This window comes from Dromaius novaehollandiae, chromosome 7, assembly GCF_036370855.1.
Source record: "Dromaius novaehollandiae isolate bDroNov1 chromosome 7, bDroNov1.hap1, whole genome shotgun sequence".
Lineage (NCBI taxonomy): Eukaryota > Metazoa > Chordata > Aves > Casuariiformes > Dromaiidae > Dromaius > Dromaius novaehollandiae.
Genome location: NC_088104.1, coordinates 38,131,317 through 38,155,061, shown reverse-complemented (window position 1 = coordinate 38,155,061; position 23,745 = coordinate 38,131,317). Strand labels below are relative to the sequence as shown.

Here is a 23,745-nt window from a genome sequence, read left to right as displayed (position 1 = left end):
CTTAAGGTAAAAGCAGTGTGAACTGGAGGAGAGGGGGAGGTGCTCCCTTCTCTTCGTGGGGGCATGGTGCAGGGAGACTTCAACCACTGCTGTGAGACTTGCCACAGCTTGTTTGTCAGAGGGTTTAATGGCCATGGTGTTAATTAGGCATGTGGTTCAAATGCCTTGCTGTGAGGGTAGGCACATGTGCACGCGGTTGATCGTGACCCAGCTGCTGTGAGGTTGCTTGTTAGGCTGCTTAGTGTGGTGGCAGGTGATGGCTTCTCTGTACCTGTATGCAGCTTGTGTGTCTGTGTGCAAAAAAACACTCCAGCTTTGCTGTATGAAATCGTATATGTAACATACCAAAACTGGAGGCAAACCCCGTGACTGACTGGTACCTTAGGAAAAATGGTTGCTCTGTTTTTTTTTTCCCCCCACATGGCTTTGTGCCAATTTTATTTATATAAATGCAAGACTTTGATAATGAGGTTATGTGTATGCTTATATGATGAGGATTCAAAATCAAACATCAACACTTGGATGGGAAAGATGGACATAACCCCTCATGATTAGACTAGGGAAAGAGAGTGGTGCGGTGCTCAGGGTAAGGCGAGGGTAGGGCAACAGCTGGGCACGAACCCACGCTGGGGCACAGCCCGGCTCAGAACCGCGTGTGACGCTGCTGCCAGCGAAAGCAAGCCCCGTTCTGCGGTGCAGAAGCCGGGGGGCACGGTGAGACGCTCGGGCCGCCGCGAGGGAAGGCCGGCGGCATGGCGCCTCCGCCATGGTGCCGGCGCAGCACAACGGACAGCGCCCGCGCGAGCCCCGCCCCCCGCGGCGGGCGTTGGGGGGGCCGGCGCGCATGCGCCTGCCGTGGCGGGAGGAGGGGGTGGGGGGTGCGCGCGGCCGTTAGCCGACCGCCCTCGCGCTGAGGTAACGGCCGCCCGTAACGGCAGAGCGAGGAGCCAGACGGGCGGGGAGCCGCCTGCCTGCCCCCACCGCGCCGGCTGCCGGGCCCCTCTCTCCCCGCTGGCGCAGCCCGTCGGCGGTGCGGGCCCCCCCCGGAGCCGCGCTGCCCCGCGGCCGGCCGCCCCCGCGCCGCCCCGGGGCGCTATGAGCCATGAAGCCGCCCGGCAGCAGCTCCCTGCGGCAGCCTGGCTGCGGCCGCCGCCTCCCCGCCGCCGCCTGCCGCCCCCCGCTCCTGCCGTTCCTCGGCCGCCTCGTCTCGCTGCTGCTGCTCCTCCATGGCTCCTCCTGCCCCAGGGCCGGCGTGGCTGCGGCGGCCGCCGGTGGGTATGACGGTGCGCCTGTGCCCCCGGGTGTGTGCGCGGCCCGCGGCCCCTCTGCCCCGGCCTCGCCCGCCTCCTCCCCGGCGGCACCCCGCGACGAAATGCGCTGGCGCTGCGCGGTTCTTCCCCACCCCTGACAGCCTCGGTGTACGTGTCTGGTGCTGCGTGTGGAGGAAACGGGTTGCGTTTGCTCGCTTGCTTGCAAAAATGAGGAGAAAGGTGAGGGGAAAACGCTCTCCTAAAGCCTGCGCTGCTGGGTGTTTTATTTTTTTTTTTAATTATTTTTTTTTTAAAGGATGGTGTACGTAGAAAAGCGCTGATGAGGTATGCGACAAAAAAAAAAAAAAAAAAAAGGCTTAGGTGGCCTTTGCGTGTGTTAGCTTGTGTGCGTGCATGGGATCTGCCAGGGAAGCTAACCGGTTCGCTTGGCGTTGGGTGTCAGTGTGTGCTTTTTGCTTATTTGCTTTTGACTGGGATTTAGGTGACCTGTGGAAGTTGGGTGTAGTTGTTTCCCGAGTCACGTTGTTATCGTTGCATTGCTTGCTGGTTGACTGCATCTTGAAATTTGAATTGGAAAGGATACATGTTTTCAGCTGAAAAGGCCACTGAAGAGAAGGGCTCTCGTTATACTCAAAGTTAAAAGAGAGAGGAAGAAAACTTATTATGTAAAGGGAATCGATTAGCATTCAGGGCATATGGGCTCTGAATTCAAGTTGTCTTAGCCTTTTTGTAGATGTGTGTGTAGTTTTGTGCGTGTGTCTCAGAAGGAAAGAGAACTTAGCTAGCAAACGAGTATGCAGGGGATGACCACATACCCATTAAAAGTTCTCTTCCTTTTGCAGGCTGAAAGGTATTAAAATATTTATAATCCATGACTGCATGTGAAAACGCACAGGTGTTTAAATAAATAATGTTTCTGAAACCATTTTATGTGTGGAAATGCATTAAGTCTAGCTCAGTGAGTAAGCTCTCTTTTTGTTTATGTGAATGAATAATAAAATATTAGACTCCTGTAAGATAAAATATATAGCTTTATTTTATTGAAATAAACATATTGTGCAGTCTAATTTATGGCTGGTATATCTCTGTTCCTCAGACCTGCATTGGAATGAAACAGCAGGCAGTATGGAGGGAGTACTGGCAGATGAAGAGCATACGTTTCAACAGAATAAAAGCAGTAATAATAAAAATAACAGCCACAGCAACACAATCCAAAAAGAAATCATACTGCCTTCAAGACTGATCTATTATATCAACAGAGACTCTGAAACCCCTTACCATATCCTGGATACTAGAGCAAGGCACCAGCAGAAACACAACAAGGTAGGGTAAAAAGAGGCTTATCTGCAGAATTTTGAAAATGGTAGTATGTGATGTGTAACTGTGTTAGAATGTTTTATTCTGCAGATCTCTGAGACTTAAATGTCCTTGCCATCCTTTTTAGGAATTAAAGGAGGACAAGTAATTAAATAAGAATGTGATTCCTCTTGTTTTAATTAAAAACACTTATTTTAAATTTCAGGATGGTTCAGAAGCTGAACTGTAGATAAACTGAATGGGAATTATGCAATGTTGGCTTGTCTGATTAGAGTAGGTTCTAGTGTCTTGAGTTATGTTATACCATCAGCAGCAAAATCCTCCTTTCAAAATAGTTATTGACTGCTCAAATTTCTGCAAAGGGGATTTCTTTAGTATCCTTAACTTAAAGCATGAGTTACTTGCTTTGAGTGCGTCATGCCCTACCTAATAAATACAGTTCTTGTTTCCTGCTAGTGTATGACCAGTGAAAACTACTGAAAAGTTCTACCATTTTTTGTCAAAAAAAAAAAAAGAACCCAACCCCTGAACGCCTGCATTTTTCAAATTTAATGAGAAAAAACCTTGCCTGGATTTGCATGGGACTGAATAATTTTGTGAAATGACTAGGTAAAGAAGTAAATCTCTTCTACACTGTATTGCTTATGAGGTACTCATTACTTTAAGTTATTCCATCCTATTTCAGTATTTTAAGAATTTACTACTTCTAGTAGATTAAAAAGATAATATGAAGGTAAAGAGGATTTGTATAGGAAGAGATTGAAGTAGATCAGTGTGCGTGATATTACTGAAATACTTGGCTATAGTGGAGTTCCTACCTACTGAATTATATTAGATATCTTTTGAAATTTTAGAAAGTGAATTTATTATGCATTATATAACTGTGCTTTTTGGTATTTATTACGTAGCATTTCAGACATGGAAGTACAATGCAGAGTTACTCTCTAATTTTTAGGAAAGAAGCTGCAGTTACATAGTTTTGATGTTTTAATGAGAAGAAAGGTTGCTTCCTAGCTTATTGAACTTGTCTACCAGCATGTGCTATGGGATGCATCCAAGTATGGCAATATCTTATGGATGGCACAGAAAAGCTGTTCCACTGGAGCTACTTAAAAGAATACTACTGTCAGAACTAACACCATATCTCTTTGAAGTAATGGGTGGCTTTTGTTTGCAGAGTGGTTAGAAATGTCTCTCTAGATGTTATTTAGTAAGAAATAAGCAGTGAGTGGTAAAATAACCTAAACAACCTTTCTTCCCTACTCTCTCATTTCTTATGCTGACTGAACATGCTGTCATTATGCAAACTCTAGAAATATGGAAAAAAATGTAAATCCTTAGGAATTGTATTTTTTCTCTTGAAGCTGTTCATTAGAAATGCGTTAGTATTTCCTTTCTTCAGGTGATTTCTTTTTTTTCTGTCTTCTTTTTTTTGACCTTTTAAAGTGAGACCACTCTTTTCAGTAAACTTAAAAACGCTGAAGGCTTTCCTTCTTTGGAGAAGGGTGTGAAAAGAAAGGAATTTGCAAGCTCGAAGTGGCTACAGACCTGCCTTTGAGAACAGTGCTTCTTCCATGCTTCTGCATCAGTTTTGGGGGGCTTTTTTGGTTTTTCTTTTTTTCCAGGGTGGAGGGAGAATCCACAGAAGAGAACGTCTGCTGATCTCTTTACTTAGCCAGCATTCCCAGAAGAACGTTGCTTGCCATGCCTCTCCTTTCTTTGCCCTACCTTATCTCTAGCTGTTGGGCTAAAGCTCTTCAGAAATCAATGCTGATGGACCTAGCATTGATTTCCTTGGGTGTGCTTGGTGTTAAGTATTGCACAAAGTCGTTCTCCTTTCTACTCACTGTATACCTTTCTACTCACTGTATACCTTTTAAGCCTACGGACTGCTAACCCTGCAGTGGTCTCACAGAAGATCCTTTGAGCTTGATGCTTTACGGAGAGCGTGACATTACGTTGACTTCATTCTTCTGGCATGAAACTTCCATTGCTTTGATCCATTTAATGGGAAGAAAGGGTTGATTATGTTCCTTGACTGGATTGATCTTGCATCTCCTGCTTCCAGAGCAGCACAGAGTGGTTTTTTTCCCCCCCAACTGACATCTTATGTCTTTCTCTGCCTGAAATCCTTTCTTCTTTGTTTCTCCATCTATTCCACCAATAGCATAACAGGCAATATTTTGGTTATTTTATTCTGTTTAATGTTCAGTGTTAAAAAGATTAACAATCACCTCTGTAGAGCAACACTTGAGGAAAAAAGATGCTGAGGGTGCAAAATGGAAACAACCCATAAAGAAAACAGGATGCAATGGGAATGTGAAAGGTGTGCAGGAGGGTTTTAATTTTGTTGGGGATTTCTTAGTACTTGCTTTTATTCTTTTCCAGAATTAAAATAAATGCCATAGTGTAATAAATCCTGATTATGACATTTTCCTGTCTCTCATGTTGGTAATGAAAGGAAATAACCAGAATAACTTTATAGCTGGATAAAAAGAAACCTATATTTAGAACTGATTGTTTGCATATGAAAAAAATAAAGACAAATATGGTGGCCTCATGTAATACATACACCCCAGGCAGCTGAGGAAGAAAAATGCTATTTTTTTTAACTGCTCTTAGAACCATGCATTCTTTGATATGAATCTTCTTGTCAGCCTTAATGTACCATTTATAGGCAAATGATATTAATCTAATTTCTAACTACAGATGTTATCCAGTAGACCTTTTCTGTGGGTCTTCATTATAGTGACCAGAAGAATATAAGCCATATGGATAGTTGTGGGCTTAAGCCTGTGAATGCCTTGGAAATGCTGAGTCACTGTAAGGAGAGAGAATAGTAGAGAAAATTGCATGCATGTTTGAAAAAAGAGATATAGTGAGAGAAGCAGGTAAAATGACTTAAAATCTTTTTTTCTTTAGAAGTCTCTTTTTGAAAGTAAGGATCTGCAACCTTTGTTGTGAAATATATGTAGAAATAAAGAGATGGGCAAGAAGACACTGTACCAGAGAATCCAAAGTTTAAATTATAAACTCTTTTCTTAGAACTGATTCTCTTTATCCTCATTCTGTTTTTGAAATTCTGTTGAAATACCATCATAATGACAGGATGTATGTGATCTAAACTGTTGGTAGGACCTCCCTCTCTTACCTTCTGGTTCTTCTAAGAAGCTTTTTCTCACTGTTAACAAAAATGAATGTTCACCATAGTTTTGACTAAGTGAAATGATATCTTTCCAGGTGGACAGAATTCTAGTGCATAATGTATTTTCTCATAATGCTCTTAGAAAACAAAAAAAAAAGGTATATTTTGAATACTTGGTGCTTGAAGGTCCTAACATCTGTAAACCTCAGTTTTCTCATAGTTAAATTAAGGCTGGCTGTTTTCTTTGAGATCTTCTGAAGTTATTTTTAATGTGAAATGCTTAGAAATGAACATCTGTTTATAAAAACACACTAAAGAAGCTCATAAGGATCCTTAAACTTGTTAAGGAGCTCTGAGTCATCTGCATTCTGCAGCTGTATCTTTCTCAACTTCTGCAGATGCAGGTAGCATTTTGAATGAACTGATAGCCCCCTTATCAGCCCTGGTGAATGCTTTGATTCATGTTTGCAGCCTGTATGTTTGCAGCCTGCATGCAAGTTTGTTAGGACCTAATGGGAAGACTGCATGGGGTTTGTCACAAGAATTTTTGTCACAGAATTTGTCATAAAATGCTAGGAGCAAATCCTTATGGTGGCCCAACAGAAAAATCTAACAACACAAGATTGGATCTCAAGAGTGTAGGACTGCCAGGGAAATACAACTCAGGGCAACCTTACCTAACTGTGAGTGGGGGAAAAAAGCTTGAACTGGACATTTATGAAGAAAAAGGATGCATCTGCTGGACAGTTTCTAGCTTTTTTTTTTTTTTTTTGATCAATAAAATCTAAATTCTCAAAAGCTTCAAAGAAACAATGTTGTTTATCTGTTCATTCATAACTCTAAGCTGTTACTGTGTTTCTTTTTTTTTTGCGGGGGGGGGGGCAGGGGAGGGTGGCGTTTTAAAAAAAACTGTTCTGCATACCCTAACAACTGAAAGAAATGTGGCAGTAGTAGTTTTGACTGTGAAGATATTTCTACAGTTCCACCCCCCAAAAATCTTGTATTAATTTTGTGGCTGTTTTCCATGAAATGAACACTCCAATTGCTGCTGTTCAGCTCAACCATTTGTCATTTAAATAAAGAAAACATTCCTGCCAGGCTTAATGTTGTTTGTTTTCTGTTAGGCTGTCCTGTTTTAAAGGGTGAGAGACCAATAGGTCTCAAGATCTCTTACATAACTTTGTTGTGTAGCATACCAAACAAAGCTTAGAGGGAAAGTGTCCTTAAGATGAAAGGAAAACAACTGTATCACAGCCCTTGCAGAAGAGGTGGTATCCAAGCAAAAGCAGACCTGTTTTGTAAAAGATGAAAGATTACAGTTAATAATTGTTGATGAGGAGACCTCAACTGAAGTCTTAGGAAAATCCAGATAAAAGTCCTATGGATTAATTATTGTTACTCTAGGATAAGTGTTCATTTTTTATTCCTGTGTAATGAAAACTGCTCAAAATAATGAATGAGCTTCATGTGGCTTATGGATATGAATTTAATGCACTATCAGATAATATTTGTAGTATTTCTACTCGCTTTGCACATTTTTTTCTTCAGAGTCTTCTGCAGTGCAGCTTCAGTTTTCACTACTTGCGGACTGATACTTTTATGTGTACTTTGTCTTTTTTTGATTCTAAATTGAATTTATGTTCAGGCAAGAAGCTTTTTTGGACTCCAGATCTTCAGTAGCCCAACTAACAGGGGGGTTGAAATCAGTCTTCTGAACTTCTGGGTGTTCTGGGAGTAGACATACACCTTCCTTATCCCAGCTTCTTTTCCAGTAGATCTACATCCCTGTTTCCTAGCTGAAACCTGGGTGATGATATTTCTCTAGCTTTTTCAATTTTTTTATTTCTGGGTCCTCTAGTTGTCAGTTTCAGGCAATATCCTATAGAAGACTTGAGCTCCTACAAGTTAGGCAGTGCTACACTTGCGCTTGTTAGGCCCTTGTCCTGAAGTAAAAGAAATTGATTTAAGTTTGTAGACTCTGGCTAGCATTTATGGAAAGTTAGGTACCACAGGAAAGTGATCCAGGATCTAGATACACTTATTGTGGAGTGTTGTGAAAAAGAGCTAGGAAGGAGTCTGGGGACTCAGTCTGAGGACTCAGAAAGGAACTAATATATAGTAAATCAGATTGATTTGTAACAAATTTTATTGGTACTATTATCAGAAGAAAGTTTTAGATCAAAAGAAAAAAATGTTTTAATAATATAAAACCCATCTAAATCTGTTTTAGGTTCCTAGTTACAAAATGGTGATGATGGAAACCCCTGCTCAGCTTCTAAAACATAAGAGAGCAGTTTTTGACCCTTATTTTAGTCGGCAGAACTACTTGCAAAAATACAGCTTTTTAAAAGCAGTGATCTTATCATATGGAGATCAAATTTATATGCACATAGCAAGAGACCTAGAGGTAATATTGGTCAGTTAAATAATACTGAGAATGTTACATTCATTTAAACACTTCTGACAGAACTTTGTATTTTTGAAAGAATAACACATTTTTGCATTTGGAATACTTTTATCATGAAGAAAGCAAAACCAATGTTGTACTTTACTTTTTGTGACGATATAAAATTCCTGAAAGTCTGGAAAATGTGAATTATGGACAAGTGATGCTCAAGCATAGTGATGAGAACAATAAAAGTGTTCAAGTTGTGACATAAATCAGTAGAACTCAAACTGAGAGTACAGCTTCCTAATGTGTTCTTATCTTGAAAGTTATAGTAAGTGAATGATTAACTTGAAGGCAGCTGGAATTCTTTGCTTGTATAGATTTATGGCTTGGAAGAAAAACTTAGAGATTTTGCTTTGCATGAGCAGCTACAGCACTCTTAGGATCTTCCTCGTACAAATAATCTCTTATCACAATGACTATGCTAGCAATCTGAGCTTCCAGAGCAATGAGCAAAGACTTTCTTATATGAAATTTTACTCTGAGGGCAGAAAAAAAGTTAAAGATGTTTTCTGATGTTAAAATGTTAGAGACATTTGACCCTTCCTTAACCAACTTCTCTGTCCTTGATCAGTAAGTCTTTGCTGCAGAAAAACTTCATGTAATTTTGCAGCTTTGCAGTTGGCATAGCCTATGGCAGTCAAAGCAGACACCTCTGCAGAGGTTTTTGAATGATAAACATTTACAAAGCAACTTAGTCTCTTGTGTGTACAGAAGTAAAGAATACTCATGCACATGTGAACACATACATGTATGCAGGTGGTACAAGTAGATGTGTAATATTTTTTGTGTATAGTCCATATATAATCTCACAAAATTAATGTAATTCTACCTTATATTCTGTGTGAATCAGAAGAATATATTTCAGATTGTACTTTAAGTATTATATTACAGAGCATTGAAAAGTAGACTGATAAGAGAATACTGTGAAATGGTAAGGTGCATAGGAGAACCCCACAGGTATTTTTCTGAAATAATTCTTCCTGTCATAGTAATACGTGACAATTGTAATGGCTAAAACACATGGTAGCAGCTTACTGGTAGCTTTCTGTGCTAACTTTTTTTACAGGAAAAATATCAGTTTCAGGATGAAATAGTTTAGTCTTGTTACCTTAATCTAACTGCTAGCTTACAGCTTTCATAGGTGACTATATATTATTAATTGGCTTAAGCATGATCTTTATTTTACTGCAGCAGTGGAGTGTCACATTTACCTGAATTCAAAACTATCTTTTTGCTAAACTGCAGGGATTTAAAGCCTACTGTTCTTTTTATAAACAGTGGTTTGAGCAGAGTTTGGTGGAGAACATGCCCTGCTGCAGGGTAGCAAATTACTGTGTGTCAGCTGCTTTGCAATAGTTGCCTATGTGTACAGACTCTGCATCTGTTTTAAGTGAGGCACAGTAATAGTTAGCAAATGGTGTTTTTATATACAGAATTATTGTTTTCAGAAATAGCAATGATGTTATATCTAATACTACAAGATAAACATTTTCTGGTGTAACTGTAGACATAGAATACAAGTTACTTTAGATAATTTTAGATTCCACAAGGAAAAAGAATACATAGTTGATGGTTTAGAACCTTCAAGAAAGGGTGTTATACCTGCATCAGCTGAATTGGCTGGATTTGACATAAGAAAAGTTATAGCAGATCAGATTAGAGGCCCTTCAAGCAATCTTAATGAACAGTCAGTAACAGGTGCCTAGGAAGAGTATGTTGTGAGCATAACCATTATGGAGTACTACTTTACAAATGGTCTCCCTGCTCAGGGTCTTCTGGGAGCCAGAACTTGTCTTTTTAATTTAATAGCTCTTCCTTGATGGAGTTCCCTATCGTTAGCTTATACAGTTTTCTTTTATAAGCCCATGTAAATTTTTAGTATTCGTGATGTCTTGTGTTTCAGAATTTTGGAATGTTTCAAAGGCTGAAGACATTATTATGAACACATCATGCGTGCCTTTCGAATGTGTTTTATTATTTGAGGTGATATGTCATCCTCCATGTTTCAGCTTTTTCTGAATCAATTAAGTAGCTTAAAACACAAGTGTTAAAATATGCATTTTGAGTCCTTATGAGTCCATTAGGAAGAGTGAAAAAAATGCTGTGCTAGTATCTGGAAAGAAAGAATAATCTTTTTCTTTCAAACTAATCCTGGAAAAGTATTTGGTTGCTTTTGATCTTTCTTTTTTGTTCATCTTGGCTAAATGAACTGTTTTTAGGATCACTGGTAGGTAGTATTGCTTCTAAAAGGACTTGTAAACCTCATTAATAATAAACTACACTGAGTAAATCCTGACTGGGCAGTTGCACTTTGGCATGTTATGTACTGATGCATGAATGTTATGGAGATATGTGTCATAAATCTGTAAATAATTATTTTACTCTAAAGGAAATAATCTTTATTGTTTTTATGGAAAAATGCAATATATTCTCCTTAAATTTATTGTATTTATCTTTGATCAGGAGATGATATTTTGAAAAACTTCCAAATTACTGTGTTCATGTAGAACACAATAAAAACTAGGTGCTTTAAGAAATTCAGAACTTAACTTTTTTCGTGATTCAGAATGATCTTAATGAAGTAGTACATATTCTTTCAACTTTCCAGATAGTTAATATTGAAGTCTTGTTTGTGGCGTACATTTGAAGACATTAGGTCATAATTTTAGGTAAATGTTACATGAAGAGGAGACTCAAATCAGCAGCTCCTGTAACTCTTTAAAGGGGATCTTTATGGGATAAAACTAATTGTGACCATTTTCCTGTAACAAATTTTCAGATATTTTTAAAAAATTCATTCAGCTTGTATGTTATGATGGAAATGGAACATATTCTGAGGTTTTTGTCATGATTACTTTGGGCTTTGTTCTTTGAAGATTGAACACGTGTCCTTATGAATAGGTGTTTGAAAAGCTCCTTGTGGCACTTGTTCCTCGGTTTCACTGTGCAAAAAGACTGAAGTGGAGCAGGAGCTGAGAAGGCTCTCATAGTAGGGGTGCATTTGAACTGAAGGGCTATGCTTTCTTTTTTTTTTAATATAGCCTTCATCCTTGCAACACATTCTTTCCATCAAGTGACCTGTTTGTCTTTATATTTCAGCTGTTTTGCTCTGGTGATTCAGAGCAGCTGTAAATTCAGTTCACCTGTCCAGTGTTATCTCACTGAACTGGTAAACTGTTGAGACAGGTCTTAACATTAATTTAACGAAAAGTGCAACAGAGCTGATATAGTTCAATTCTGTTTTATTGTAGCTATGTATGGTAATACTGTTTTAAAATTCCTCATTTAGAGATCTTGTATTTTTTAAATAGAAAGCAGGTTTTGGATGGGAGCTTGTTTAATGATATTAAAGATTGTTAAAATCTAAACTACACACGTTTTTTTAAGAAGCATGGACAAGAAATTCTGTGACCCTGTTGGTTGAGAGGGAAATGCTACTTTTGGGGGCAAAGAACATGGCCCAAGAACAGATATGCAGGAAGCATCCCAGCTGAATTTAGACACTCTAGCAACTCTTGGAAATGTTTTTTTAAATTGATATTGAGGACTTTTATTAAAGATGATGAATACCTTTGCTGAGAAATAAGTTGAAAATCTACTACTACTACTACTCTGTAGTGCAGGGATGGAAGGGGAGCACAAAGAATTTATCCTTTGTGGAAAACTCCGAAGGAAAACAAAATTACAGGCTTTGTGGGCCTTAAAAGCTAACCTTCATATTATCTATCTTTTGCCAAAAACCAGCTAGAACTTTATATCATTTTTATGACATATCTAAAGGTTCATTTTGGTGTGTAATAAAAACTAATATTTTTTTCTTTTGATTAAAGGGTATAGACATAATATTCCAACTTTATGGAATTATTAATTTTTATCAAATTAGGTTATAAGTAAGCATGATTTAGTTTTCAGGAGTGTTCCGAGAGAGTTTATGTGATGTATGGGTCTAATCTCTTCCTGCCTGCCTGTACCCTGTCTTCACAAAAACAAATTCTGGCATTGTCTCCTTTGTCCTCCTTATTTTTCTAGAAAACAGATGAATACATTTTAAATGTTTTGCCTTCAATCACAACAGTACAGAAACAATAGGTTAAAGAATACAATCTACTTGACAAAAACTGGATTTCCTAAAAGCTGAAGTTAACTCCAGACGGAGACCAGCTAATGGGTGTTTGTGCTGTATGTTAAGCAGCAACAGTCTTTTATCCATTGGTTTGATAACACTGCCAAATAGAAGGCCTTTGATTGTGGAGGGATTACTTTGAAGGAGACCTTCATAACGTAATACAAACTTTGACATGATTTTGTATTTGAAGGCTTGTATCACAAATGCTTTAATTATTGAGGCCTTTTTATGTGACTGAATTCAATGACATAATTAACAGAACAGTATACTGTATTGCTTACATACCCATCTAGTTTTGTCAACAAGACAATACAGACGTTTGTATGAATTCTCTGAATGTGGTTTTTTTTTTTTTGGTTATTTTTGTAAGGAATCATTGTTCTGTCTGTATATGTGAAAGTACATTTTTCAGGTACTGTTTCCTTCTCTCTTTTCCTTCGGCCCTCCCCAAGGCAATTCCTTGTGAATCTCATTTCCTTTTGTAATTTGCCTAGTTACAAGGGCAAAGGTTTCAACTTCTTGTAAGATACATGAAAAGAGGCATGTTTCCCATTAATCTGTTTTTCCAAGATTTTTATGGCAAATATTTGCTGCATATAAAACTTGGTGATTCTTTTGAAAACTTTGTTCTGCAAAACTATATAGTACTGCTGTGTGTTCGTGTTTACAGGCTGTCCATCTGGCCCAGGCAAGTTTCCAGATTGAGGCCTTTGGCTCCAAGTTCATCCTTGACCTCACATTGAATAAGTAAGTGCACAATTTGAGGTTTCTCTCTGTCCTGCTCTAACTGTCATTAACTTCTATGGTACAAGACCAGGGCACATGCAGTCCCGAGATCTGTGGAAAATCATCCTGTTATCCAAGTTTATTAATACAAAACAGCATTCAGCTTATTTTAAAGCAAGGTAACTGTTACCTTACTGAAACCCATACCATACTCTCAACTTTTATCATTCAGGAAAAGTAATGGTATGTAAAGATGGAAAATACAAAGCAATAGTTTGGGCCCTTGGAACCTAAACATAATGTTGAAGATTCAAAGTATTTAAAACTAACATTTACTCTTAAATTTGTAAATAATCTTTGTATTAATGCAAGTTCAGTGACTGTATTTATCATTATGATTATGACTTAAAACACACAGTTCAACTGTGATTAAATTACTGGCTGTTAAAATTTAGTACTTTCAGTTTTTATGATAATCAAAATAAAATGACAAAGAACAGAGGAATTTCATTTTCTATATATTTTATATGTGGTATGTTTCTTTATGTTTTGATGTAACAAAAGTAATTGCAGAATAATTGCCTTTTACTAATGGTCCTAGCGGTTCTGAACCTTTGTGAACATCTGTAATAAAACGGTAATAAAATACATTGAACAAGCTTCATGGATAGTAGAAAAATGGTGATAGTTGTCAGTAATTTAGTTCCCATATTGCCAGTGTACTAAGCATGGAAATATTGTAGAAGAGAGATTACCATGAGTAATGTTTCAGAAAGCGATGTATATGTTAGTCTAAATTATCTTTATTTAAAGCATGATAAAATGCGGTTCAGCATTTTGGACTGTGGATGGAGCTATTTGTCATCATCTTTGTTGTTTGTTTACATGTCTGTACTGTACTGATTCAGGACAGAAATACGTATTTTCAGTTTGCCTTCTGGATACCATTTACCTGGAAGGGGAAAAGACCTGATGTGATTTATGTTCTGGATTTGCAAATAGAGAGCTTTCATTATCACTAGTGCTTGAAAGTTTTCTTTGACTTATTGATGGACTGTCGCGTAGATGGGTCTTACTTTAGTTATTCAGGTTGGTGTGTAATAAGAAATATTGCAAATATCTATATGAATGACTCATCTTTAATGACCTGGAAAACATTCTGTTGTCATTATAATCAGCAAGTTTGTTAGGGAACAGGAATCTTAATGGTCTGGCTATATTGAAAGTTGCAGCTAGCGTCTGTTTTCCAGTAAGATAAACAAGTGTAGATAATTGTCAGGTCCAGATGATCTGACTTGTAATACACATCAATGTCAGTTTAGTTGTTTGTATCACATCTATTTATATCTGTAGCTGAAGGTATGGAACTATGTGTTTTTCTAAAAATTGTAAGGAAGTTTTCGTGCCATTATGAGAATTTACACTGAGAAAGTTTAAGAGTAAAGTAAAAAGTAAAATCAGTACTAAATACCTGACAGGCAAAATTATCTAAAATATTGCATAAAAGTGCATTTGCAGTTTCTGCTGTCTTTCAGTCTTTCAGCACACTTAGAGAAAAAGAAATTCACAGAAACAATTGCGTATTAGCAATAAAAAAAAAAGTTGCTCTATTCTTGAGGTCCATCTGAGGTCTTATTTTGTTTTTAACTGTCAACTGTAGTGAAAGTCTTGTTAGGGACCTTATCGAATCTAACAGCTTTTCAAAGGAACAAGTTATGGCTTTTTAAAATTTGCTGAACTATTACGTTCAAATACTTCGCTTCTCAGCTTCTAGGAATCAGATGTTTTGCTTTAAAGATGAACGAGAAACCTTTACCATCATGCATGCATGATTTTTAAGTTAGGCTTCTCTTGCAGCTCTGTCTTTTAAAATGTGACACAAGATCAGAAGTGGTTGGCAGGATATGAGATAGTACAAAGTCAGGGAATGGCAGGCAGAATGGAAAGAGGAAGAGGCCTTGAAGATAATTTGGTGTTCTGTATGCTCTGGAAAAATGACATTATAGGGAGGGACTATGGTGTTTTATTAGAGTTGGAGTTGGACCCATGCAGAGTAATTCCAGTGGGATAATAATGACATGTTTGTTAAGGGAAGCCGGATCTGGTGGGCTCTAAGGTGAAGGGGATTTCTCCTTTTTGTCTATTTGTTCTTTCTGTTTGCATATGGTTGAGCATCTTCAAGGCTTTGCTTGAGTGGCTCCTTCCATGGCCTGTCAGTCAGTGACATAGGAGTTGTGATCTTTCTTATCTGTTATCTCCTATTTGTTAGGGTTCACATGTCTGGGTGTCGATTACTCTTTCTGTCTCTGATCCTAGTCTTTTGTGCTGAATGGCCATTAACCAAATGTTCCAAAATAGATATCCTCACATTTCACATATTTCATGTATCCTTATAATGCTAAGCATCTTCCACCCCTGCTGTTTCTGACTCATAATGCTCAACTATTAATCTGTTTTCTCTCCAAAATTCATGCTAATTTTTTTTTAAAAAGTTCCACTTCTTTACATAAAACATCAAATTTGTAAGTCATAAGACTTATGATGTCATAAATCATAAACACCCATAGGCAATCAGTTAAATAAGACCAGTCTTTGTATCTCTATTATGTTTATGTATTCAGCAAAATTCTGTCTTTTGCTACAATGTTGGATCATGTTGAATTTTAGTTGGCACTTGTCCCGCTCGTACTACTAAAGTCTTGTGATAAGAAAAGGTGCAAGAACAAGGCTATAGACTTGAGCTGTTACATCCTACTAGCCAAAATAATTCAGTCTCTTGCACGTGGGGTATGTATTCAAAATCCAGAATAACCTTGAAATAAGTTGAATATATATTTATCAGTTACTCTAGTGTGAGTTAATGTCACCTACTCTGTGTGCGTGTGTATGTGTGTATATGTATGTATTCTGGACCTGTCAGAGTATTTTTGTCTCACTGCCTTTTTTTGGAAAGTTCTTCAAGTATACAAAGGTAAAATCAGAGGATGGTTGCTGCCTAGAAACACATTTTAGTTTTAAGTCTTCAGTTTACCATTGTTGGAATCTGCGCAGTTGTCTACTTTTTATATTCCAACTGCTGTTTAATAAAATTGAATATTCGCTTACAAAATCTTAACTATTATCAATGTAAGAAGAATGGGTGGTAATCTGAAAGTTTCTGGACTTCACATGAGTATGATTTTAGTTTAGAAGAAATAACTTGCTGTTTCCTATCTTGCTTTAGTGCAGCAGGACAAACACAGCTTGAAGGAAATACAGCCTGTCAAATAAATCTTTTGAATCCAATGTGCTGAGGCAGTTCAAACTTAAGATTTGTATGGAGCTTGAATGGGTAATTAGCACTATCTCTGTTGCCTAAGGCTTGTGGTAATGCCCTTAGGTGTTAAAGCAAATACTAGTTTGTTATCATAAAGATCATTGCTGGTAGTTTTTGCTGACATGACTTGGAAAAAAATTAGAGGTTAGATTAGAAGTTTGAGCTCTTTAACAAGGTGGGTCAACTCCGGGCTCTACTGAAGTATCAAACATCTTGCCCTTTGTTACACTTAAATGTTTGACCAATTTCAGGCTGTCAGCCTGATGTCATTAATGACATTAAGGCATAATAGTTGCAGATATGCAGATTATGAAAATAACTTGAACAGTGATACTTTTTCTCATCTACAATGAATTAAGTAATGTTTTTAGCTAATGCTCTTAGTACAAAATTGGAAGATAACTAGATACTAGTGGGATAAAATTAATCCCATTTGAAAAGTAGAATTTTTACAATTCAGATATGAACGTCTGCCCAGATTGGGTAAATTCCATATCCAACAAGTAACATTTATGTAGCTGTGTCTTAACTCCCAACTTTTAAGAAAAATTATTTAAAGTATATGCATTAATTTAAAAAAGTCTTATTTTTGTCTTCAGACTTAGTGCTGTCAGTGCATTTCTGTAATCAGTGCATTTGTATAATCAATGATCTGTAGTACATCTGAACAATTTTTCATCTTTTATGTCATTTATATATTATATACATAAACATGTGTGAGTGTGAGGTGATAACAAATTATTCTCTAATGATCTCTCTTTAACCACCATATGAAAGGCTTTTACGTTGTTACTCTTAAGCTAAAGGGCAAGTGTTTCTATGCCCACCTGTTACGTATTAAGCTAGCAGTTTTTATGTTCTCCTGCACTACCTAATACAAATTAGAGATGAACTACGTTATCAAAAGCAGTGAATTAAAAATATCTACTTGCTGCTTTTTTAGTGAAGAGGGTAGTTAGCTACAGTGTCTTTGGCACAGAAACAACAGTTTTTGGCTGATGGTTTAGCACCAGTCTCTTAACAAAGAGCCATGCTAGAGATTTCCACCCCAGGGATTCTAGAGGTTGAGGCAAATACAAGCAATAGGTAATTCAGTATCTCAGCAGGATAGAAACAGAAACCAAAAAAAGGCCAAGATGAAAGCACCCCTCAAAATTTAGGTTTTCAGGGGTAGAGGAAAAACACAGAAAAATAGGCAGCCTCTTTTTTTCAGTTTTTTATTCTTTCCTGTAGAAATCCACCTAACTTTTCAGGAAAATGGATTCTCTTTTCAATGAAAAGTTATTTGACAAAAATCCAGCATTTTTGGTATGAACTGTGGAAAAAAAAGTTTGACCGTGAGATGACATAAGTATTTGAGACATTAAAATATGATGATTCTTGTGAGCAGTTGGAGTCTCAGGAAGGTTTGCTGGGCTGTAGTATAGACTCAGAAATTCTAGTGTCAAATAATTGAGACATGTACCCTCAAGATCTTTTTATCATGTAAGATTAGAATGTCTGTATCTGCAGTCTGTGTTTTCAGTTCCTGAAATAAACTTACATGTGGAGTATTTTAGCAGAATTTCTTTAGTCTGTTTTATAAATGATCTCTAGCTTACATTGAAGTATGCAAAGCTAAAACAGATTTTAAACACTGTTAAAATTCTATAGTTTGATATTATTATGTAGCCTTCAGATTTAACTGATTTCCAAAGAGTTCAGAAGTCTGATGCTCAGCAGTTGCAAGATAGCTTAAAAGATAATGCCATTCTCATGTGTATTATAATTTGTTTATAAAGAATTCATACTAGTGTCTGTAATGCTTCTTGTTTGCTTTTTTGCTGGATTTTTTTTTTTTTTTTTGAGAAACATGAATTTGGTTATGATTTGATTCGATGGAAGAATATGCTTCATTGTTTTATAAACTATAAAAATGTTTCTTGTTTTACTCTTTCAAAGTGTTCTCCTGCAGTCTTATTCCATTCTTACTGGCATGAAGAGAACACTCATTTTAACTTAAGAATTGGGAAAGTGCAAATAGAGTATGTGTAATGTATTTCAAGTATATCTGTGGAGAGAGACCCTGATTCTGAGATGATAGGTGTATGCTTAACTACATATAAGTAGTCCCACAGACCTTGTTATGTGTAAATCTGTGCAGATCGGGCTTATAGTTGATTGTACAACTTGTTCTGATTTTTCTCAGAGACAGAACAGCATAGATGATGCCACTACAAATCTGAGGTGGGAATGAATTATGGGAAGCCCAGTATCATTTAGAAGGCCAGATGAGATGGTCCTTTCTGGCTTTTTAAGATTTGAAATTTACCTCTTACTGAAGCACAGCATTATAGCCAATGTATTAAAGCCAATCTTATGCATCAGTTTGAAGCTCGTAAGTGTTGTCAGCTTTTGTGTTTTACCTTTCCGTAGGGATGAATTTCACTTGAGAATAGTCATGGAGGAGATAACTTTGTTAGCAAAGTTTGGAAGGCAGTAGAACAGTAACTGTATTATTTGAGAGTTTATTTGATTCTTACTTGTTTTTCCTCACACTTTTTTTAAAATGAACTGGGAAAACTAATCATAACTTTTCCAGAAGGGAAGTTCAAATATATATATATGTGTATATATATATATATATATATATATATATATATATATATGTGTGTGTGTGTGTGTGTGTGTATATATATATATATATATAAACTCTTCTTAAATGTAAATCCAAACATTTCCAGTAGTAAATGGATCCTACAAGATACACAGCTGCATAAATTAAATATGATAATACTACTGTAGCAAACTTAACTCTAGCATTTTTTTTAACTTCTACTACAGATGAGGTGCAAAGAATTCAGTGTTAGGATTGTACAGTGATGTATGTGCACTCTTGTGAGTATGTGCAGTTTTGAGAGTCTCAGATGTAGATAATAGAGCTTTTCTGCCTCGTTTGCTCTTCACAGGCCCAGGACTGGAGGCAACCTTTTCAAAGTTATCATTCACTTCAGTGGGAACTCCACATGCAAAAAGACTTGGAGACAGATACTAAATCCTCTCCATATTTTTCAGGACATAATAATGTGAAGACGATTTTGCTTTGTCTTTGCAACAGTTATAAAAAGCTAATGATATGAAAAAGCTTCCTTCTCAATTATTGTATTCAGACGTAAATTAAAAGAAAAGCAGTAATCATGAGTGCTGTAATAGCTAAGTATTAATCTATCTTCCCTGAATAGTTGTTTCTGTAATTTTGAGTGCTTAGTACAATTGTCTTGTAACTTCGACTATTACTTTCCATCTTGTCATTAAGGTTGTGATAAAAATGTGTATTTTATGTTATGTATGTGTGTGCATTTGTATGTTCACTAATATGCACTGTCTGCTGTTCTATACTCATTCACTCCTCCAGGAGTGCAGTAAGAGACAGCACACATCCTTCTGCCACTCAATAAGAGCTTGAAAGTTTCTCAGCGGTATTCTCAGCTCCCTGTTGCCTGCCTCTTTCATTCCTCCTAGGATGCTCCAGATTAGTCTTTTAATATTTTTTCTTCTTTTTTGTTCCTATTTTTCTTCATCTCATCCACTTCTCTTTGGCAAATGTTTATAAAATAAAGAGTGTGTATTTATTTATCTGAATGTTTTATGGGAGACAGCTTATAGTTTTAGCCATAGAAATTATGTTGCAATGTCTGAGTTTCAAGCACTTAAGTTTTGGATTCCTCTGCACTAATTAACTAATGTTGCTATGCCTGCTGTGCAGAGCCTGAGTAGAGTTGTGCCCCATAAAAGGACTGTCCTGAAAATCTTTGTGTGCAGAGCCAGTTTCAACAGTGTGTAAGAAACCAAGCATAGATTAATTTGTTTGAAATGACACCTTTTCTTAGTTTTGAATGCTGATGCTCTTGAAGTATGTCACTGCGTGGGATCTGTGAGCCTGTGGATTGAGCTGTCTTAAAGAATTTGTAAAGAACTGAAAGGACATGCTGTTTGTTTTTTAAAATGCAAGCATTGGTGTCTAAATGTTAGCCCTTTTGTCAGACCAGTTGTTTGGAAAGTAAAAAGGCTACATTCTGTGTTCTCCTCGTCCTGGAGATATTCCAGTGTGGGTCTCCCACCATTTTAACCAGGGTCTTGAATGCCTGTATTAGAAGAAGTAATAAATAAATAAAAAATTAACCTCCCCCCCCAACTCTTGCATCTAATTTGGATTTATTGGTTTAATTTGGAACGAGACATTTGGTTTGTGAAATTGGAAAGGACTGTTTTCAGTGGACACAAAGTAACAGCACATGTTGAGCACTCAGCCAGTTCTAAAGAGGAAAAGAAACTCAAGTTTCGTCTGTGTATAGAAAGCTTGATTTAAATGATGGCAGCTTTGGCAAATATGATTACCATTGAATGAAGACATTCTGGCAGGGACAGTAGCCCTCAAACTTTCATCATGTTAATTCATCAGGTTAATAAGATTCATACTGATAATTCAAAGCTACCTGTTATTCCAGCAAGTGATGGAGGAAAGGGATCGATTAAAATGCAGTATTGAGTGAGCTTGAACAGCTGTTTAAAATCTTTATTTTGTCAATTGCTCTTCTAGAAAAGTTCTGTCATAGCAAATTACAATGAGGTATTTGCTATAGCACAGTCCTCGTATCTTTTGTAATATTGTCTAGCAATTCATTTTTTTCAGATCCTTTAAGCAACACCTGTTTAAAGCAGCTTGATCACCAGTGCTATAATAAAGGAAGTCTGGTGGAAACTAAGAAAGACGATATTCTCAATATTCTGAAGAACTCTTCCAGCTCCTGCTTTCACAATGGTTGCTGAAGTAGCCAACAAAGTATAGTATGCTCCATTCTCAAAAGGAGGGTTTCAGGTTATAATTAGAGAAAGGATGATGAGGAAATTTCTTTTCTGAAATCACTTGGAACTGATTCAAGGATTCTGAGGGGGGAAAATTATTCCAGAAAACACTCTGGTGCTTTCTCTGGTATAAGAGTTCAGAACATGCTTTCCCTTAGCCTTTTCCAAAGATCTTTTCCCCATTTGAGGAACTCTTAAAAAATACCCAAAAAGATTACATAGGGAATTACATTCCTGTTGTCAGTTCATCCTTTTCTCTTTCTGAAAAGACAACCCAAACAAAAATGCACAAAGAGCAAGTTCCAGACAGTGCATGCAGTGATTTTTAAAGGGCTGTACTGTTTACTGTTATAGAATCGTTATGGTATTAACAGCAGTAGTCAGTAGGGTATTTAACTTTATTCCATACTTGTAGAGAAATTGCCCCTTACATTTTCATCTGCATCATCAGTGGTTTCTTTTAATTGTTTTTAGACACAGATGCTTGATTCATGGCATCACACTTTGATTTTTAAGCTTCTTGGAAGATTGTGTAAGGAAAAATAGTGAATTCTTGTTGCATTAAAAAAAATAAATTGCAACATATTTCCTCCTTTGAGGCACTCTTGTCAGAGCAGCTTCAAAAAGGCTACAGTCAACTAAAGATTACTGCAAATACATAGTAAAAACTTACTTTAATAATAAATTGCCATAATAACAGTTGTTTCAACAAAGCTTGCAGATATAATAGAAACAAGGCTATAGATGGCCATTTCATTAGAGAATTTTTTCGTAATGACCTGTCATCAAAATGCTGTAGCAAGGTCTCACTTTCTTTTTTGTATCTTTTTATGCTTCTAAACTATGTCTGTCAAATAAATGGGCAGAAACATTGTATGTATTTTCTGTTAAGTAATTCACAAAAATGTTCTAAACTTGGTTGCTCAGTCACTGGTAATGAGCTTGAACCACCTCAGAATACTTTAAAAACTCATTCATTAGTAGTAGGCTAGCATAAACATAATTTAAGAAGTTAGCAAGAAAGATGCTTCAGTTGTAACCTGATTTGTCACAGGCTACATACTAGGTTCCTGGAAGATAACTTGGTTACTTGTATTTGAGACAGTTTTTAGTCATTTCATAGGCTTTACTTAGCCAAATCAATTTTTTTCCCTAAGGTTAGTTGGATGCGAGCTGGGCCAAGCCACTTTGTCACACTGTAGCTCTCCTGCTAATGGCAGCCGCAGCAGTGGAATGCGTGCCGGGGAGGTGGATGCAAGCTGTTTGGAAAGTACGTATTGCTCAAACAGCTGTCCTGTGCCTTCAAAGAAGGCAGCTACCAGGAAGGGCATACCGCTTTGCTGCTTATTTAGCTCATGTCTAAAGCCGTCTCTCAATATAATTTGGGTAGAAAAGCTAGTGATGCAGGGCAGCTCAATAGAAACAATTATCCAAGACAGACAAGGAGGGAACTATAGAAAAGATCATAGCAGACTGCACCTTTTTTCATGAGTTCATTCAACATGTCTTGAGTTTGTGTTGCAGTTTGATATAAGCATTCATTGTAAAGCATCATTGGTATTCCAGACTTCTTTTTAATGCAGCCTGCATACTGGTTCCCATTACGTCTGCTAGAGGAGCATGTGACATTATAGCTCTTCTGTGCATCTGTCTTTCATGATGGAGAAAATGGTTAAAAATTATTTGGGCTGCATTCATGTTTTTGTTTTCTTCAAAGAATTTCCCTTTCTCTTGTCAGATTTAAAGCATTAATAACAGGTAAAAACTTTGGTAGAGAAAATCTGCAATAGCAGTTTTACACTTATTTTTACAGCCTTTATTATTCTTGATATTAGGCCCTAGCTTTAGCAAAAGGAGGAACAAGTTCTGTTACCCAGATTCTGTCTTTTTCTTTGCAGCAGCAGTGGAATGTTTTCACTGAGTTTCTTAGTCCTAGTCTACGTTCTGTGATACCACGTTTCAATATTAATCACTTATAAGAGTAGAAAATCATATTACAAATATTTCTGTGCAGATTTGCAGCATATGTTGAGGAATTTCTGGACATTTGGATGTAAGGTATTCTTTAGGATGTTTGCTGATGCAGACTGCTACTTGAGATAGGAATAACTGATATGAGATGACTAGGGCCTGAATCAACATAAAGTCCTCATTCCTCCTCTTCCCCTCCCCCCCCCAAATTAAACTATAAGTATTTCAGAAAATGAGAGAAACTACAGACAAATGTGAATATCTGTAAGTGGTCCAAAGTGTGTGGTAGGTGGCTGGCAAAAATCATATAACAAGCAAGGTAGAGGCATAGTTTAAGGAGATGCCTACTGATGTCTTTCAATTAGGTGTTCAAAATTATAATTGTCCTGTGGTAAATGTTATGCCTTTGCAGTATATTGATGGTTATATGTGACAAGCTTAAGAACATATTAATGGTCAGAAACTAGTGTTAAATATCCTTTTCTATGATAACGTGAGACTGCCTGAATGGGTTTGTGAAGGACATTAGCCTTGCAGTAGCTTTTCTACACTAACTTCTAGGTGGTAGATACTATG

The 23,745-nt window shown here is 37.2% G+C and overlaps 1 protein-coding gene across 11 annotated transcripts in view; it reads left to right on the top strand.

Annotated features, from left to right (window-relative positions):
- Positions 1 to 843: 843 nt before the first annotated feature.
- The window catches only part of ADAM23 (ADAM metallopeptidase domain 23), an 84,211-nt gene continuing 61,309 nt past the window's right edge, over positions 844 to 23,745 (top strand). For 10 of the 11 annotated variants that reach the window (XM_026112290.2, XM_026112208.2, XM_064515230.1 and 7 more), the window contains exons 1-3: positions 844 to 1,271; positions 2,368 to 2,594; positions 12,982 to 13,058. In XM_026112290.2, the coding sequence (XP_025968075.2) occupies positions 1,103 to 1,271; positions 2,368 to 2,594; positions 12,982 to 13,058 (473 nt within the window). In that variant the 5' untranslated portion in view covers positions 844 to 1,102. Of the gene's footprint in view, positions 1,272 to 1,369; positions 1,491 to 2,367; positions 2,595 to 12,981; positions 13,059 to 23,745 lie in introns of those variants that run through there. The other variant, XM_064515233.1, reaches the window with a different exon arrangement.